The sequence below is a fragment of the Rhinoraja longicauda genome, chromosome 17 (assembly GCF_053455715.1).
Source record: "Rhinoraja longicauda isolate Sanriku21f chromosome 17, sRhiLon1.1, whole genome shotgun sequence".
NCBI lineage: Eukaryota > Metazoa > Chordata > Chondrichthyes > Rajiformes > Arhynchobatidae > Rhinoraja > Rhinoraja longicauda.
This window is the reverse complement of record NC_135969.1, coordinates 20,620,365-20,639,626: the sequence shown is the minus strand read 5'-3', so window position 1 is coordinate 20,639,626 and position 19,262 is coordinate 20,620,365. Positions and strand designations below refer to the sequence as shown.

Genomic DNA, 19,262 nt, shown 5'->3' with positions numbered 1-19,262 from the left:
GCAACCGGAGGGGTTAGAGATGGGGAGAGGTGTTGGGGCCAGAGGGGGGTCACAGTGATGGGGAGGGGCGTCAGGAACACGGGGGGGGGGGGGGGGGTAGCGACCGGAGGGGTTAGAGATGGGGAGGAGAGGCTGGAGGGAGTGACAGAGATGAGGGTGGGTGTAGGGGCCAGTGGGAGGGGGGGATCACAGAGACAGGAGATGTGTAGGTGCCAGAGGGGGTCACAGAGATTGGGGGGGGGGGGTTCACAGAGATGGGGGGGGGTGTAAGGGCCAGAGGGGGTTACAGAGACGGGTAGAGGTCAAAGACGGTTACAGAGACGGGGAGGGGTGTAGGGGCCGGAGGGGGCTACAGACACAGGGGATGTGGTCTGGAATGGCACTCACTATGGTGTGAGTGCAGAGAGGTGGGGTGACGGGAGGGGATGGGGCTGGGGGACGGGAGGGGGTGGGGGCTGGGTGACGGGAGGGGGTGGGGTGACGGGAGGGGGTGGGGTAACGGGAGGGGGTGGGGGCTGGGTGACGGGAGGGGGTGGGGGCTGGGTGACGGGAGGGGGTGGGGTGTCGGGAGTGGGTGGGGTGACGGGAATGGGTGGGCGGGGGACAGTACCTGGGTGCCGTATCGAGCTCGCAGTCGGTCTCTGATGATCAGTCCCTTCACCAGCAGCTTCCAGTTGCCCAGCACTCGCTTCTCCCTCTTCTACACGGCAAACACAGGGAACACCGTCACCGCAGGAACATTAGACTTTAGAGAAGCTGCACTGAAACAGGCCCTCTGGTCACTGAGTCCGTCCGCAGCGACCTGCGCTCACCCCACACGTTGGCATTATCCTGCACATTAGGTACAATGGGGGCAGCACAGTGGTGCTGCGGTAGAGCCGTTGTTTGACGGCGCCAGAGGCCCGGGTTCGATCCTGACTACGGGTGCTGTCTGTACAGTCTGCGCGTTCTCCCTGTGACCACGTGGGTTTTCCCCGGGTGCTCTGGTTTCCTCCCACATCCCAAAGACGTGCAGGTGTGTCGGTCAATTGGTCTTGTTGAAATGGTAAATATTCGCCAGTGTACGGGGTGGTCGGCACAGACTCAGTGGGCCAAGGGGCATGTTTCCGCAGGCAGCACCCCTCGTCAAGATCAAACCCTGGCGCTGTAAGGTAGAGACTCTCGCACGGCACCACTGTGCAAGTAATAGTCTATGGACATCGGTGGGTTTCTGAGCCGTCATTACCCCATTGCCCTCGGCCCCCCCGTTTTGCCCCCACCACCCGCACCCCCCCCAGTACGTGTACTCAGGAGCGCTCACCTGCTCCTCCCGCTTGGCCATCTCCGCCTCTTGCTGCTCACATGCTGTCTCCAGGATGTCCACGTGTTCCTCACACACCACGTAGCCGTCCGTTCTGTCCAGGAACAACACGCGTGTCAGATTCCTCCAACCTCCCTAACCCACATACACACACTGCAGTGCAGCGGGTAGAATTGCTGCCTCACAGCGCCAGAGACCCGTGTTCGCTCCTGACCTCGGGTGCTGTGTGTGTGTGTGTGTGTGTGTGTGCGCGCGGAGTTTGCACGTTTCTCCTGTAACTGTGAGGATCCTCTGGGTGCACCCGTTTCCTCCCACATCCCAAAGACGTGCCGGTCTGTAGGTTAATTGACCCTTAAATTGCCGCGAGTAAGTTGGGAGTGGTTGAGAAAGTGGGATAACATAGACGAGTGTGAACGGGCGATCGATGGTCACAGAGGCATGGTAATCACTGGATAATCTGCTCCTCAATCTGAAGAATGGTCCTGATCTGAAACGTCACCTATCCATGTTCTCCAGAGATGAATGGATGATCAATGGTCAGCATAGACTCAGTGGGCCGCAGGGCCTGTGTCCGCGCTGTAAAGTCTAAACTAAGCTTTACAGAGACCCCTTGTCCTAGATTCTCCCACGAGAGGAACAACCTCTCCCCATCCACATCACTCAGTGAGTTGTGCAGCAGGGCAACATGCCCTTCGGCCCACCATGTTGATGCGGTCTACACTAATCCCTTTTGCCCCTGTGTGGAGATGGTCAGCCTGAGGGAGTTGTGCTCGGGGCTGCCCAGCGACTTCCTGAACCCCAACAGTGGGAGGGGCAGCCGTGTGCCCTACGCCCCCAACCGGACCCCCCTCCCGTTCACCCCCCAGGACTACAGGCGAGTAGAGGGGGGGGGGAAGGAAAGAAACGAGTGGAGAGAGTGGAAATCAGTGGGGAGAGGGGAGGGGGTCCATGAGGAGAGGGTAGAGCAATGTGGGAGATTCAGTGCGGAGGGGGGGGGAGGAAACAGGGAGGGGGTTAGTTGGGAATGAGGGAAGGGGGGGGAGATGGAAGAGAGGCAGAAGAGGGGAGAGGGAATTAGTAGGAAGCAGGGGGTAAAGAGGAGACAGGGGTGGTCAGTAGGGGAGGGGGAGGGATCCGTACATGGGGTGTGAGTGGGAGGAAGGGGGAGAGAGCCGTACATGGGGTGTGAGTGGGAGAGGGAGGGGAGGGGGAGGGGGAGAGAGCCGTACGTGGGGTGTGAGTGTCCGGCGTGGAAGTCGAAGCCGGTCACGGCGGCAGCACAGTCGATGTCCAGCTTGCGGGCCACGCGGTTGAGGTTGGGCAGCTGGACGTGCCGGCAGCCCCGTGGCAGCATACAGGGTCTGAACAGGTAGACATTGCCAAACTCGTTCCGCGGCACCTGTCCACAGATAGAAGCCCGTCACAACACGGTACTGAGGGAGCGTCGTGCTGGGGGAGGGGCGGTACTGGGGAGGGGCGGTACTGGGGGAGGGGGGGTGAGGGAGCGCCACACTGGGGGAGGGGGGGTGAGGGAGCGCCATGCTGGGGGAGGGGCAGTACTGGGAGAGGGGCGGTTCTGAGGGAGCATCACACTGGGGGAGGGGGCGGTACTGAGGGAGCCACGGTACTGAGGGAGCGCCACGCTGGTGGAGGGGGGGGGGGGGTGAGGGAGCGCCACGCTGGGGTAGGGGCGGTACTGGGGGAGGGGCGGTACTGGGGAGGGGCGGTACAGGGGAGGGGCGGTACTGGGAGGGGGCAATACTGGGGGAGAGGCGGTACTGGGGGAGGGGCGGTACTGGGGAGGGGCGATACTGGGGGAGGGGCGGTACTGGGGAGGGGCGATACTGGGGAGGGGCGGTACTGGGGGAGAGGCGGTACTGGGGGAGGGGCGGTACTGGGGAGGGGCGATACTGGGGAGGGGCGGTACTGGGGAGGGGCGGTACTGGGGGAGGGGCGGTACTGGGGGAGGGGCGGTACTGGGGGAGGGGCGGTACTGGGGGAGGGGCGGTACTGGGGGAGGGGCGGTACTGGGGGAGGGGCGGTACTGGGGGAGGGGCGGTACTGGGGGAGGGGCGGTACTGGGGGAGGGGCGGTACTGGGGAAGGGGCGGTACTGGGGAAGGGGCGGTACTGGGGAAGGGGCGGTACTGGGAGAGGGGCGGTACTGGGGGAGGGGCGGTACTGGGAGAGGGGCGGTACTGGGGGAGAGGCGGTACTGGAGGAGGGGCACTACTGGGGGAGAGGCGGTACTAGGGGAGCACCTTCCCCACCCCTGGCTTACCTTCCCGTCCCTGGCGCAGGGGGGCTGATAAACCTCCGTCTGCCACTGTCCGAACAGCCCAAGATCGCCCTGGTCGCGGGTTTCCCAGTTGGCAGCTCGTGCCTGGCGCGCCCGGTTAGACTGGCTCTTCACCATCTGTGGGGACCACAACATCACTGCGCCTTAGTGGCACCGTGCATAGACCCGCTGCCTCTGGCGCTGTGAGGCAGTGGCTTCTCCCAGCCGCACCACTGTGCCGCCCTTGTTCATGTTGTTACTATTCCTGCCAACACCACCACCACCTCTGGCAGATTCATCCAGATACCAACTATTCTGGGTGTGAAAAAATAACCCCTTAAACCTCCTCCCTCTCACCTTAAACCTATATCCTCTAGACTTTGCTTTGGGCTTTGTAGATACAGCATGGAAACAGGCCCTTCGGTCCACCGAATCCTCACTGACTAACGATCACTAACACTATCCTACACACGAAGAACAATTTTATCATTTTACCGAAGCCGATAGACCGACAAGGCCACATGTCTTTGGGATGTGTACACTTCTGGTCGCACAGCTACAGGTAGGGTGTGATGAGGTGAGAGATGGCACAGAGAAGATTCACCGGGATGTCACCGGGACTGGAGGGCTGGGGCTGTTTTCCCTAGAATGCAGGAGGCTGAGAGATGACATGACAGTAGTATATAAAATTGGGGTGGGCAAAATAGACTTCTTAACCAGTGCGTAGGATAGTGTTAATGTGCGGGGATCGCTGGGCGGTGCGGACTTGGTGGGCCGAAAAGGCCTGTTTCCGCGCTGTATCTGAAATATGAAAAATATGAAATACAAAGCCCTAAATGGGCTTGCCCCCCCATATCAAAAATCTTCTAACCCACCACTCTATCTCCAGGTCCCTCAGGTCGGCCGACTTGGGGCTACTGACTGTCCCGCGGTCTAGGTTTAAGCTCAGGGGTGACCGCGCTTTTGCGGTTGCAGCTCCTAGACTGTGGAACAGCATCCCTCTCCCCATCAGAGCTCAAAACCTATTTCTACTCCCTAGCGTTTGAGGCCCTCTGAGGGGGCGCTGTGAACTGTTTATGTATGTGCTGTTATGTTTGGGTGCCATTGTATGTTCGTTTCTTAGTACCTGAACTGATGTACAGCACTTTGGTCAACGTGGGTTGTTTTTAAATGTGCTATACAAATAAAATGGACTTGACTTGACTATGGACCAAATGTGGTGGTAGACGAACTGCAGTGGGTCTAGACCGCTGGGTAGACTGTGGACTGGATGTAATGTGTTCCATAACTATCCTCTCATTTCATGATGGTGGATGTCAAGGCCACGGGACAGTAGTCATTTAGGCATGAGGTCTTGCTTTTCTTCAGCACCGGGATGATGGTGGTCTTCTTGAAGCAGGTGGGTACCTTAGAACGGAGTAGGGAGAGATTAAAGATGTCCGTGAATACTCCCGCTAGCTGGCCCGCGCAACTACTGAGGGCACGGCCAGGATCTCCGCCTGGGCCGGTTGCTTATCGCGGGTTTACTCCAGCACTTTGTGTCGCGGCCTGTAGCCCAAACCCACGAGACCAGGGAGCATCCTGGTGAATCTCTTCTGCACCTTTTCCAATGTAATGCCATCCTTATGAACGGAATAAAATTACGGGCGGCACGGTGGCGCAGCGGTAGAGTTGCTGCCTTACAGCGAATGCAGCGCCAGAGACTCAGGTTCGATCCTTACTACGGGCGCCGTCTGTACGGAGTTTGTACGTTCTCCCCGTGACCTGCGTGGGGTTTCTCCGAGATCTTCGGTTTCCTCCCACACTCCAAAGACGTACAGGTATGTAGGTTAATTGACTGGGTAAATGTAAAAATTGTCCCTAGTGTGTGTAGGATAGTGTTAATGTGCAGTGATCCCTGGGCGGCACGGACTCGGTGGGCCGAAGGGCCTGTTTCCACGCTGTATCTCTAAATCTAAAAAAAAAATCTATGTGTAGGATGTGAACTGCAGATGCAGGTTTCCACCAAAGATAGACAAAGTGCTGGAGTAAATCAGCGGGTCAGGCAGCATCTCTGGAGAAAAGGTAAAGGTGACATTTCGGGTTGAGACCCTTCTTCAGACCCAACCAGACCTTCAGGGTCACTTATTCCTTTCCTCTAGAAATGCTGCCTGACCCGCTGATTACTCCAGCATTTTGTGTCTATCTTCTTAATGACATCCTTAGCTGGGCAACCAGAACATGAACCACAACAGTGAAATTCTTACTTGCTGCAACTTTACTGACACATCTAATGCAACAACAAATGTACAACAGAAGTATGTATGTGTGCAATAAAATTAAAGGTGAGCTCCCACCTTGCCAGGCACCTCGCCCTCTCTCACCACGCGTGCTTCCTTCAGCCAAGTGTCTTTGGAACGGAGCACTTGTACGCAGTCTCTGAAACAGGCGGAGCACACGGATATAACAGCCATGTCCACGCGTCCTCATGCGTGTGGTTATCTGTGTGAAAGTGTTCAGCGCACCAGACGAACTCGAAACCAGAAAACGCTGGCGCGGGGAGTTTGAGGCAGTGGGGATGTCACGGTGGAGGGAGCAGTCACGGAGCTGTACGGTGAGGTACACTGACCTGCCGCACACTCCCCGCTTCAACAGTGTGCAGTGTTGGGAGAGAGGGCAGCGGGGAGACAGGGAGGTGGTGGGGTGGGGGGGGAGTGTGGTCACTGGAGGAGTGGCGAGAGAGGGCAGCGGGGAGAGAGAGGGTGGTGGTGGGGGGGGGCGGGGGAGTGGGGGCTCTGGAGGAGTGGGGAGGTGGTGGGGGGAGTGTGGGCACTGGAGGATGGGGAGAGAGGTGGGGGTGGGGAGAGTGTGGGCACTGGAGTGAGGAGAGAGGGCAGCGGGAAGAGAGAGAGGTCAGGGGGTATTGCGGGCACTGGAGGAGTGGGGAGAGAGAGAGAAGTCAGGGGGTATTGTGCTGAATGGAGGAAGTGGAGAGAGATAGGTAGTGGGAAATGGGGCAGTGGGGGAGGTGGTGGGAATGGGGGCAGTGGGGGAGGTGAGGGAGAGGTAGTGAGAAATGGGGGCAGTGGGGGAGGGAGACAAAGCGAAGTGAAATGCAGAAGGTGAGTGAGGGAGACAGTGGGTGGAACTAAGGAGAGTGGGGTGGAGGAGGGGTGGCAAAGCAGGGAGGGAGTAGCAGGGTTCAAGTAGAGGGAGAGCAGGCGAGAATGGGAAGAGGAAGAAGGGGGTGGGGAGTGGGAGCGGGAAAGGGGTTGGGATGAGAGATGGGTGGGGTGAGGAGGGTAGGGAGGGGAAGAATGGGGCCAGGGGGAGCGGGAGGAGGTGGGTGGGGACAGGGGGGAATTGGAGAGAGGGGGAACAGACACACTATCTGATGCCCGGTGAATCTCTGGTCACCACCCACGGATCCCACCCCACCTAACAGGGGTCTCGTGCCCGCGGACCCACCACCCCCCGGCCTGCAGGGTTCACCTGCCAATGGACCCCTCCTCCAACCCTCGGGGATCTGACCATGGACTCCCCCCTCCCCCGTGGCCTGACTCGGGCCACTGCCGGGCGGAGAGAGCACCCACTCACCGGGAGTAGACAGGCTCCTTCCTGCAGTGGCCGAGGATGGCGGCGGTGGGTGGGTGGAGGGTCTCGTACTTGAGGAGGTGTCGCTGCAGCACGTACAGCGGGTGGTCTTTGTAGGCGGCGATGGAGGTGGGCAGAGCCTGGTCCAGCATCTTGGCGTGAAGCTGGCAGAACAGGAGAGAGCGGTCAGCACTGGGGTTCACTCCACCGTCCAGCAACTCCACTGCCTTCTCCACCATTAACGGCAGAGGTGAATACATTCCCACACGGCTGGGTCCAGTTTATTTTACTATTGTCACGTGTACCGAGGTACAGTGAAAAGTTTTTGTTGCGTACTATATTGTCAGTGAAAATACAATACAAGGTTACAATCAGATCCTTCGGCCTAATGTGCCCACGCCGACCAACATGCCCCATCTACACAAGTCCCACCTGCACACATAAACCATTCCGATGGTTTAGAGATATACCACCGGGTGGCGCCGTCAGCAATGGCAGTCTTGCCAAAGGTCTGTCTGTCTTTTTTGTTATTTTTAGTGTGTTTTAGAAGTATGTGTTAATGTTCTCTGATTTGTTTTATGTGGGGGTGGGGGTGGGGGAGGGGGTCGGGGGAAACCTTTTTTCAATCTCTTACCTTGCCGGAGATGCGATTGTTTTCCAGATCGTATCTCCGGTCGCTCTGTGGCCTAACATCATGGAGCTGGCGGCCTTGCTCGAGTCTGACTTTGAGCCCCACCGCGGGGACGTGGACTTACCATCGGAGCCTGCGATCCCTTGCCTGGGATCGACGCTCCAACCGCAGCCTGCGGATTCCAACATCGAGGAGCTCTCAGTCTCGGGTAGAGGCTGATGTCGGGAAGCTCTAAAGTCACAGGAGGTTCAACCAGCCCCAACCCGGGGTCTGATCGCCTGGCGCGGGGGAGCTGAGATCCCCCCGATGCAGGAGCTTGATCACCCCGACATGGGGGGCTCGACCACCGACTATGCGAGCCAAGATCGTCCCGTCAACGGAAGGCTCGAGGACCCCGACCGCGGGAGAACAAAGAAGGGAAGAAATTGAACTTTTTATTTTCGCCTTCCATCACAGTGAGGAATGTGGAGGAGTCACTGTGGTGGATGTTTGTTAAAATGTATTTTGTGTATTTTGTTGCTTTTTATTGTTATGACTGTGGCAAATCAAATTCCTCTTATGTTGCAAAACATACTTGGCTAACAAACTATGATTATGATTATCCATGTACCTGTCCAGATGTTTTTCAAACACTGTGACAGTACCTGCCTCACGTGGGACTAATGTAGATGGGTCGTCGTGAGCAAGGTGGGCTGAAGGACCTGTTCAGAGTCCACACTGTATGACTAAGGTGGCTGAAGGTGGGCCGTGCGAGAGGGACTACAGTTTGCGGGACGAGCAGATGGTGGCGGCGACAGGCCTTTACGGCCAGCTGCAGTGTGAATGTGAAATGGCACAATACCTGGCAACTCTGGCATGTGGACACCGTGGGCTGTTTCTTTGCATTGTGTGTTAACCAGGGATTGTACTTGTATCTGGCAATAATCTCACTGATCTATATGCAAAAAAAAAGAATCTCACGGTACCTTGGTACACGTGACAATGAAGGAACCATTGATCCTGCCATGTGCCCACCTACGTCCCGATCCTCCAACATCATTGAACCATTGACCTGCTGAATGCCAATGACCAATTCATTGGTTCCTTCCTTATTGAATGAATGAATGAATGAATAAGTTTATTGGCCAAGTACGTGCAATAACCTTATTGGTGTACAAACTCACAAGGGAAATAGATCGGGGAGATGCACAGTCTTTTTCTCAGAGTAGGGGAATGGAGAACCATAGATTTAAAGAGAGGATGGAAAGATTTAGGAGGATTCTGAGGGATAACTTTTTTTACACACAGGGTAGTGGGTGTATGGAACAAGCTGCTGGAGGAGGTACTGTGGCAACGTTGAAGAAACATTTAGACAGGTACATGGATAGGACAAGTTTAGTGGGATATGGGCCAAATGCAGGCTGCGGGACTAGTGCAGATGTGGCATGTCGGTCAGCATGGGCAAGTTGGGCTGAAGGGCCTGTTTCGATGTTGTGTGACTCTATTGACCCATTCAATGCCATTGACCCATTGAGTCCCCGAAGGTCATTGACCCATTGAATGCCCACGTACCTCCAGATCCTCCTGCATGTCCCGCTGAGTGAAGGCACTCCTGTAGGGTGACAGAGTCTGATCCCACCAGGCGGGGTCCACTCGAATCTTCCTTGTGGCCGTCATCCAGGCAGCGTCGTACCTCTGGGTCACGTCCCGGACGTTGCCCTGCCCGTCGAAGCCCACGATGTAGCGGAGCGGCTTGGTGGCGCGCTGGCCGCAGAGCTCCGGCCGGTCCACGGCGTTATGTACACAGTCCACTGCCACCCACCTCTTCTCCACCTCCAGGTAGACCTCCACCCACTGATCCGAAGGTGTGGCGTGTGCTGGCACCTCGCCCGCTGGCCCCACCACTCCGTCGCTGGGCTTCCGCCGGCCCGAAGATCTCCTCTTGGCCTTCTCCTTCACCGGGTTCCTCTCGAAGTCTTCATCCTCACTCATCTCCGAGCTCCTTCCCGACACACCTCGTGACACGCTCCCCTCGCCCCCTGCCGAGCGACTGCTTGAATCGCCAGACCCCTCGGCGAGATCACTCTCCGAGTCGCTGTTGTCGGTCGCCTCTCTGTACGAGATCTTCGAGGCAACCCGTCTCTGCCGCTGGTTCTTCACCCTCCCAAACGCCGGGTTTCTTCGGCGCTCATCTTCCTCGAATCCCGACTCGCCCGAGGCTTCCGGACACTCGACCTTCCCACCTCTCCCTCTGTGAACCGCGGCCAAGGCTCTGCCCCTTCTCCACCCCTCCTGTCCCTCCGTCTTCTCCCCCGCTTCCCTCTTGCCCTCTCGCTTGCCGCCTGCTTTTCCTGTTCCTGCTTTTCCGGCAGCTGCCCCAGGTTTAGCCCGGGGCGTCGAGGCGGGAGTTTCCCGGGAATTGACGTCAGATCTTCGCCCTCTTGGGGTCTTCTGCGGGAGAGGAGAAGGAGAAGGAAAAGGAAACTGTTATCTCAAGGGTCACGGTGTTAGGACCAAGCTCAACAGTGGTGCAGCAGGTAGAGCCGCCGCCTCACCGCTCCAGGGTCCCGGGTACGATCCTGACCTCCGGCGCTGTCTGGATGGAGTTTGTACATTCTCCCTGTGATCGCGTGGGTTTCCTCCGGGTGCTCCGGTTTCCTCCCACATCCCAAAGACGTGCAGGTTTGTAGAATAATTGGCCCTCTGGGGTGTAAGTGAGGGGTAGAATCTGGGAGGGGTTTGTAGGAATGTGGGGAGTATAAAATTAGGACTAATATAGAATTTGTTTAAAGTAAGTTGATGGCCAGAATCATAGTGCTGCACAGCAGCAAGCAGGCCCTTCGGCCCAAGGAGTCCATGCCAACCAAGTTGTCTTCCTTAGCAACAGCTTCCAGCACGGGTGTGGGGGGCTGAAGGGCCTGCCTCTGTGCTGTACAGCCCCATGACTCTGCTCGTCATGATTTAACGGTTCTGAAATGGATGAATGGGAGGGGGGTGAATGATGGGAGGGGAGGTGAATGATGGGAGGGGGGTGATTGATGGGAGGGGGTGAATGATGGGAGGGGGTTGAATGATGGGGGGGGGGGTGATTGATGGAAGGGGGGTGAATGATGGGGGGGGTGATTGATGGGAGGGGTGAATGATGGGAGGGGTGAATGATGGGAGGGCGGTGAATGATGGGAGGGGGGTGAATGATGGGGGGGTAAATGATGGGAGGGGGGGTGAATGATGGGAGGGGGGTGAATGATGGGAGGGGGGTGAATGATGGGAGGGCGTGAATGATGGGAGGGGGGTGAATGATGGGAGGGGTGAATGATGGGAGGGGGGGTGAATGATGGGAGGGGGGGTGAATGATGGGAGGGGGGGTGAATGATGGGAGGGGGGGTGAATGATGGGAGGGGGGGTGAATGATGGGAGGGGGGTGAATGATGGGAGGGGGGTGAATGATGGGGGGGGGTGAATGATGGGGGGGGTTGAATGATGGGAGGGGGGGTGAATGATGGGAGGGGGGGTGAATGATGGGAGGGGGGGGTGATTGATGGGGGGGGTTGAATGATGGGAGGGGGGGTGAATGATGGGAGGGGGGTGAATGATGGGGGGGGTTGAATGATGGGAGGGGGGTGAATGATGGGGGGGGTGAATGATGGGAGGGGGGGTGAATGATGGGGGGGGTGAATGATGGGGGGGGTGATTGATGGGAGAGGGGTGAATGATGGGGGGGTGATTGATGGGAGGGGTGAATGATGGGAGGGGGGTGAATGATGGGAGGGGGGTGAATGATGGGGGGGTGAATGATGGGAGGGGGGGTGAATGATGGGAGATGGGTTAATGATGGGAGGGGGGTGAATGATGGGAGGGCGTGAATGATGGGAGGGCGTGAATGATGGGAGGGGGGTGAATGATGGGAGGGGTGAATGATGGGAGGGGGGGTGAATGATGGGAGGAGGGTGAATGATGGGAGGGGGGTGAATGATGGGAGGGGGGTGAATGATGGGGGGGGGGGTGAATGATGGGGGGGGTTGAATGATGGGAGGGGGGGGTGAATGATGGGAGGGGGGTGATTGATGGGGGGGGGGTTGAATGATGGGAGGGGGGGTGATTGATGGGGGGGTTGAATGATGGGAGGGGGGTGAATGATGGGGGGGGTTGAATGATGGGAGGGGGGGTGAATGATGGGGGGGTGAATGATGGGAGGGGGGGTGAATGATGGGGGGGTGAATGATGGGAGGGGGGGTGAATGATGGGGGGGTGAATGATGGGAGGGGGGGTGAATGGTGGGAGGGGGGGAATGATGGGGGGGGGTGAATGATTCAGGAACAGTTTCTTCCCAGTTGTTATCAGGCAAATAAACCATCCTCTCACCAACCAGAGAGCGATCCTGACCTCCCATCCACCTCATCAGAGACCCTCACACTATTTTTAATCGGCTTTTACTGGAGCATCATTTTCTTTATCCTGTATCTATCTGTACACTGTGGACAGCTTGATTATAATTATGTCTTGTCTTTCTGCTGACTGGACAGCACGCAGCAAAAGGGTTTTCACTGATAATAAACTAAACCAAACCAAACTAATTAAATTAATCCTAGATTATATTAAAACTAAACTAAACACAACACTGTGGACTGGTGGAGCAGTGACGTATTGGGCCAAAGACCGTGCTGGACACTGGAAATAGCTCAGAATGTTTACAGGAGCATCTGCACTGTAACTTGCTGCCATTCTCTTCCCCAGCTTTGGTTGTGAAGGGCAGGGCAGGGAGAGAGACATGTCTTACCGCCTTGGTGCTCTCCTTGAGCGGGATGGGTTGTAGCGAGACGACCAGGCGGGGAGAGAGGGGCAGCGCACAGACGGTGATCAGGAACAGCTGTGAATGCAAGAGACCACAGTGAGGGAGCACAGCACACACGGGGGGACGGGGGGGGACGACAGACAGACCCTCCACTCAATCCCACCCTCAACCAATGTCCCGGAGGAGCAAAGGAGGGGAGAGGGGGGAGAAGGGGAGAGGGAGGAAGACGGGCTGAGAAGGACGAGGGTGAAGAGTAAAACAGAGCATTGAGACACCAGGAACTGCAGGTGCTGGAATCTTCAGCAAAACATAAAGCGCTGGAGGAAGTCAGCGGGTCAGGCAGCATCTGCGGAGGGAATGGACAGGTGACGGTTTGGGCCGTGACCCTTCTTCAGTCTGATGGAGTAGGGGGGGGGGAAAGCTGGAAAAGAGAGGTGGGGGGGGAGATAAAGCTTGGCGAGTGATAGGTGGATACAGGTGAGGGGGTGATTGGCAGATGGGTGGAGTAAGTGACAAAGGCTGGAGATGAGAAGGAGACAAAAGGGCATCAGATAGGGAGAGGGGGAGGGATATGGGTGGAAGGGTGCGGGGAGGGGAGAGATGAGGTTCCGGTTTGTTTGGGTCTGGAGCGCGCTGCCGGGAGTGGTGGAGGCAGATATAATAGCGGCATTTGAGAGACATTTGGATAGGCACATGGACATGCAGGAAATTGAGGTATAATGATTATGTGCAGGCAGATAAGAGTTGGACTTGGCATCATGTTGGGCACAGACATTATGGGCTAAAGGGCCTGTTCCTGTGCTGTACCGTTGTATGGTCTAAATTCTAAAAAGGAAAGGGGGGGATTTGATAAACAGCAAAAGGAAAATGTCTGGAAATCTAAAATCAGAAAATGCTGGAAACACTCAGCTGGTCAGGCAGCGTGTGGGGGGAGAGAGACCGTGTCAATGTTCCAGCTCGGGCTGTGCCCTGCTGAGTGTTGGCAGCGCCGGGACGTGGACGGGTGGGTTTGATGACTGGCGACACGTACGTGAACCAGCTCCTCTGCAGTGCCGGCGGAACGGCGGTCAAGACCACGCTGCAGCCGCTCACTCAGCCCCTCCTCCAGACCACCCCGAGGGAGAGACGGGTCCAACACAAAGGCTGACACAAACCTGCAGACAGGAGGGAGGGCCTGGGGTTAGTGGGTGGCATGGTACACGGGACCCCAGCCACACACACACCCACACCCAGACACACCCACCCACACACACCCAGACACACTCACACACCCAGACACACCCACACAGACACACTCACACACTCAGACACACTCACACACCCACCCACACACACACCCAGAAACACACACACACCCAGAAACACACACACCCAGACACAAACCTGCAGACAGGAGGGAGGGCGGGCCTGGGGTTATTGGGTGGCATGGTACACGGGACCCCAGCCACACGCACCCACACACACTCAGACACACTCACACATACCTGGGATTAGTGGGTGGCATGGTACACGGGACCCCAGCCACACACCCACACCCAGACACACACACACCCAGGCACACACCCAGACACACACACACATCCACCCACACACCGAGACACACCTGGGGTTAGTGGGTGGCACAGTACACTGGGACCCCATCCACACACACACACCCACACACAAACCTGCAGACGGGAGGGAGGGCCTGGGGTTAGTGGGTGGCACGGTACACCCGGATCCCAGCCACACACACACCCAGACACACACACCCAGACACACACCCAGACACACCCACACACACACCTACACACACCCAGACACATACACACCCAGACACCCAGACACAAATCTGCAGACGGGAGGGCCTGGGGTTAGTGGGTGGCACGGTACACGGGACCCCAGCCACACACCCACCCAGACACACTCACACACCCAGACACACTCACACACCCAGACACACTCACACACACCCACACACACACCCAGCCACACACACACCCAGCCACACACACACCCAGACACACACACACCGACACACACCCAGACACACACACCCAGACACACACACACCGACACACACCCAGACACACACACACACCCACACACACACCCAGACACACTCATACAGACACACTCACACATACACACCCAGACACACTCACACATACACACCCACCCACCCACCCACCCACACAGACACACTCACACACACCTGGGGTTAGTGGGTGGCACGGTACACGGGACCCCAGCCACACACCCACCCACACAGACACACTCACACACAGACACACACCTGGGGTTAGTGGGTGGCACTGTACACCGGGACCCCAGCCACACTCACACACACCCACCGACACACTCAGACACACCCACCCACACCCAGAGACACACTCACATGCACACCCACCGACCCAGACACACACACACTGACCCATCCACCTACCTACCCAGACACACTTCCACCCACCCAAACACACTCACAGACCCACCCACCCACACTCACCCACACTCTGACCCACCTACAGACACACTCACACATACCCAAACTCTGACCCACCCAGCCACCCACACTCCCATCCACACACACACACACCCACCCACCCACACTCTGACCCATCCACCCACCCAGCCAGCCAAACTCCCACCCACAGACATACTCACACACACTCTGACCCACCCACCCACACCCCCACCCAGACACACACACACCCACTGACCCATCCATACACCCAACCTCCCACAGACCCACCCGCCTACAGTCCCGCCCAGCCACACACACACACATCTCTGACCCACCCACACTCTGAGCTATCCACAGACCCAGCCAGACTCGGGCGTACACAAGGAACTGCAGGCGCGGAGTCTTGAGCAACACACTAAATGCTGGAGGAACTCAGCGTGTCAGGCAGAATTTGTGTTTTTTTAAACAAAAATTGGTTGATTGAACTACAGGTCCAACACCGATTTTCCAGCAAATGGTGGTGGTTTGGCTCCGCCTTTCACCCAGACAAAAATACGAGAACACGCTTGAATTCCCCCCCCCCCCCCCTCTAGAAGTCTCCCCGAAAATGGGTATGGGAAGGGGACTTAAAATGTTTGGTGACTGGGAGATCGCAGAGGGCAAGGTGGACTGAGCGCAAGTGTTCAGCAAAAGGGAAACAATAATATTTATAACAAATAAATATCAAATCACTACATAACCATCCCGATTCAGGATACGCTCCATCCCATGTGGTGCCCAGCAGTCCCGGAATGCCACCACGGTGCCAGTGGGAGCTCTGGGCATTTGGGCAAGGACTGGGCGGGCAAGCATGGGGGGTGAGGGAAGGGGGGTCAAGATCCATAGGGGAGCGAAACAAACCCTTCGGCTCAATTCATCCATGCCGACCAAGGTAACCCATCTAAGCCACTGCCGTTTGCCTGCGTTAGGCCCACATCCCTCTAAACCTCTTCTATCGCGCACCTGTCCAAAAGTATTTCAAATGCTGTAATAGTATCTGCCTCAACTACCTCTGGCAGCTCATTCCCTACACCCACCACCCTCTGTGTGTGAAGGTTGCCCCTCAGCTTCCCATTAAATCTTTCCCCTCTCACCTTAAAGCTCTGTCCTCTGGTTCTGGATTCCCCCACTCTGGGTAAAAGACTCTGTGCATTCACCCAATCTATTCCCCTCGTGATATTTTACACCTCTATAAGATCACCCCTCCTCCTCCTGCACTCCAAGGAATAAAGCGCTAGTCTGCCCAACCTCCCCCTGTAGACCAGGCCCTCGGGTCCAGGCGACATCCTCGTAAATCCTCTTTGCATCCTGTCCAGCTTGACCACATCCTTCCTACAGCAGGGCGACCTGAACCGGGCACAGTGCTGCAAATGCGGCCCCACCAGCTTACCACGTCAGCAGTTTGTTGAGGTACGGGAGGTCCACCTGCCCGGTCACAACACCAGCAATCTCCGTGGGCAGCAAGGACAGAGCCACCGCCCTCAGCTCAGGCCCGCTGCACGTCCTGCTCCGGAACATTCCGTTGGCCAGCAGGCAGAGGAGGTGCGTCTGTAGTGAGGAGAACAATACAAAGACTGAATGTGGAAAGCAAAATGGTTTGTCATTTATTGTATTATTGACTATAATAGTATTGATTATATCGGTTATTGATACATCTCAGACCCCCAGGAACGCAGGAGACTACAGAAAGTGGTGGACACTGCCCGCCCGATCCATCACAGGTCCTGACTCACAGAAGTACCTGGGGATCTACAGGAGGCGCTGCCTCAAAGAGGTAGCCAGCATCATCACAGACCCCCACCACCCTGGCCACACTCTCATCTCGCTGCTACCATCGGGAAGAAGGTACAGGAGCCTGAAAACCGTGACCTCCAGGTTCAAGAACAGCTTCTTCCCAGCAACCATCAGGCTCTTGAACACTGCACAACACCAACTAAACTACAAACTGTCATGGTTACATTAAGAACTTCAGGCTGTCTGGTAAGGTTTTAATTTGTTGTTTATTATATTATCTATCAGTATTGTTTCCACTAGTGGGAGATTCTAGGACCAGGGGCCTTAGCCTCAGAATAAAAGGATGTGCCTTTGGAAAGGAGACGAGGAGGAATTTCTTTAGTCAGAGGGTGGTGAATCTGTGGAATTCATTGCCACAGACGGCTGTGGAGGCCAAGTCAATGGATATTTTCAAGGTGGAGATTAATAGATTCTTGATTGATATGGGTGTCAGGGGTTATGGGGAGAATGGGGTTGAGGGAAAGATAGATCAGCCATGATTGAATGGCGGAGTAAACTTGATGGACCGAATGGCCTAATTCTGCTCCTACAAATGACGAACTTACAGACTTTACAAACCTGTTATGCTGCTGGGAGAGAGAACGTCACGATTCTGTTGTTGGTACATAACCGTTGTTGGTGACCCTTGACTCTTTATCTGTGTGTTAGACTGTATGACTCTGTGACTCTAAGTAAGAATCTGATTGTTCTGTTGCCGATACATGTGACAATCAAAACTCTTGACTTTTCTTGAGAGATCAGCCGAGGTACACAAGTTAGTAATTAACATCATTGCCGCTCCTTGAAGCTGCTCCCCCCTCCCTGGCACCAATCCCACAGCCAATGCCCAATGTCCACATTCACAGGCCCATAGAGACATACAGTGTGGAAACAGGCCCTTCGGCCCAAACTGCCCATGCTGACCAACATGTTCCATCTACACTAGTCTCACCTGCCTGCGTTGGCCTATATCCTTCCAATCCTTTCCTATTTATGTACTTTTCTAAACGTTTCTTAAACGTTGCGATAGTACCTGCCTCAACTAACTCGTCCGGCATCCCGTTCCATACACCCACCACCCTTTGTGTAAAAAAGGTTACCCCTCAGGTTCCTATTCAATCTTTCCCTCCTCACCTTAAACTTTGTCTACTGTGGGCAAGAGACTGTGTGTTTACCCGATCTATTTCTCTCATGATTTTGCAAAACCCTTTTTAGATCACCCCTCATCCTTCTGCGCTCCAAGGAGTAGAGTCCTAGCCTGTCCAACGTCTCTCTCTAGCACAGGCCCTCGAGTCCCGGCAACATCCTCGTAAATCTTCTCTGCACCATGTCCAGCGTGACAACATCTTTCCAATAAAATGCTTCCCAAAACTGAACACAATACTCTAAATGCGGACTCACCAACTGCAGCATGAAATCCCAATTTCTACACTCAATACTCTGACTGAGGAAGGCCAATGTGCCGACACCCTTCTTGATCACCCTATCACCCTGAATGGTGCCACGTTCAGGGAACTATGTACCTGCACTCCTAAATCCCTCTGCTCCACAACACTCCCCATTGCCCCACCATTCTCCGTGTAAGTTCAAGAAGCTTTCGTTCCAAACCTTGTGGATGTCCACACGGAGTTGCCGGCTGAAGCGGTTTATCGCTCGACGCAGGTAGGACTCGAACTCAGCCTCCATCTTCTCTCTGTGGAGCGGGGAACAGGAGGTGAGCAGCCCAGAGTGTGGAGAGGATTCAAAGTTTGATTTATACAAGCAATGGATTGGATGGCTTGTAGATTGCACTTTCAAAAACTTCAACCCCAAGAACCTTTTATAATCTCGTCATTATTGTTATGCAAGTTCCCACACATGGCAACATAGAGATTATCTGTTCACATCAGAGTGGTCGGAGAAAGTATAACCCTCAGAAGCATCTCGAAACAAGGGAACAGATAAGAGCTCAGTGTGGCGCTCCCTCAGTACCGCCCCTCCCCAGTACCGCCCCTCCCCCAGTACCGCCCCTCCCCCAGTACCGCCCCTCCCCCAGTACCGCCCCTCCCCCAGTACCGCCCCTCCCCCAGTACCGCCCCCCTCCCCCAGTACCGCCCCCCCTCCCCCAGTACCGCCCCTCCCCCAGTACCGCCCCTCCCCCAGTACCGCCCCTCCCCCAGTACCGCCCCTCCCCCAGTACCGCCCCTCCCCCAGTACCGCCCCTCCCCCAGTACCGCCCCTCCCCCAGTGCCTCCCCTCCCCCAGTGCCGCCCCTCCCCCAGTGCCGCCCCTCCCCCAGTGCCGCCCCTCCCTCAGTACCGCCCCTCCCTATGCTGGTGCTCACTGTAACTCACGGACCTGGTCTTCCTCTTCTTGGCAAGCTGTGGAGTTTCAATCTCAATCTCCAGTGGTTGCTCCGGGAGGCAGGGTTCTGGACGGGGAAGAGGTGGAGGTTCTGCTGGATCCGGCAGCAGCT

At 56.3% G+C, this 19,262-nt stretch overlaps 1 protein-coding gene across 1 annotated transcript in view; it reads right to left on the bottom strand.

Annotated features, from left to right (window-relative positions):
- xpc (xeroderma pigmentosum, complementation group C) overlaps window positions 1-19,262 on the bottom strand; it is a 20,596-nt gene extending 1,334 nt beyond the window's left edge. The window contains exons 1-12 of the mRNA XM_078414273.1: window positions 19,145-19,262; window positions 18,416-18,500; window positions 16,425-16,582; window positions 13,583-13,706; window positions 12,538-12,627; window positions 9,333-10,211; window positions 7,154-7,314; window positions 5,914-5,995; window positions 3,581-3,715; window positions 2,530-2,699; window positions 1,301-1,394; window positions 611-700 (exon numbers count right to left, since the gene is read on the bottom strand). Of these exons, the coding sequence (XP_078270399.1) occupies window positions 611-700; window positions 1,301-1,394; window positions 2,530-2,699; window positions 3,581-3,715; window positions 5,914-5,995; window positions 7,154-7,314; window positions 9,333-10,211; window positions 12,538-12,627; window positions 13,583-13,706; window positions 16,425-16,582; window positions 18,416-18,493 (2,061 nt within the window). The 5' untranslated portion in view covers window positions 18,494-18,500; window positions 19,145-19,262. The remainder of the gene's footprint in view (window positions 1-610; window positions 701-1,300; window positions 1,395-2,529; window positions 2,700-3,580; window positions 3,716-5,913; window positions 5,996-7,153; window positions 7,315-9,332; window positions 10,212-12,537; window positions 12,628-13,582; window positions 13,707-16,424; window positions 16,583-18,415; window positions 18,501-19,144) is intronic.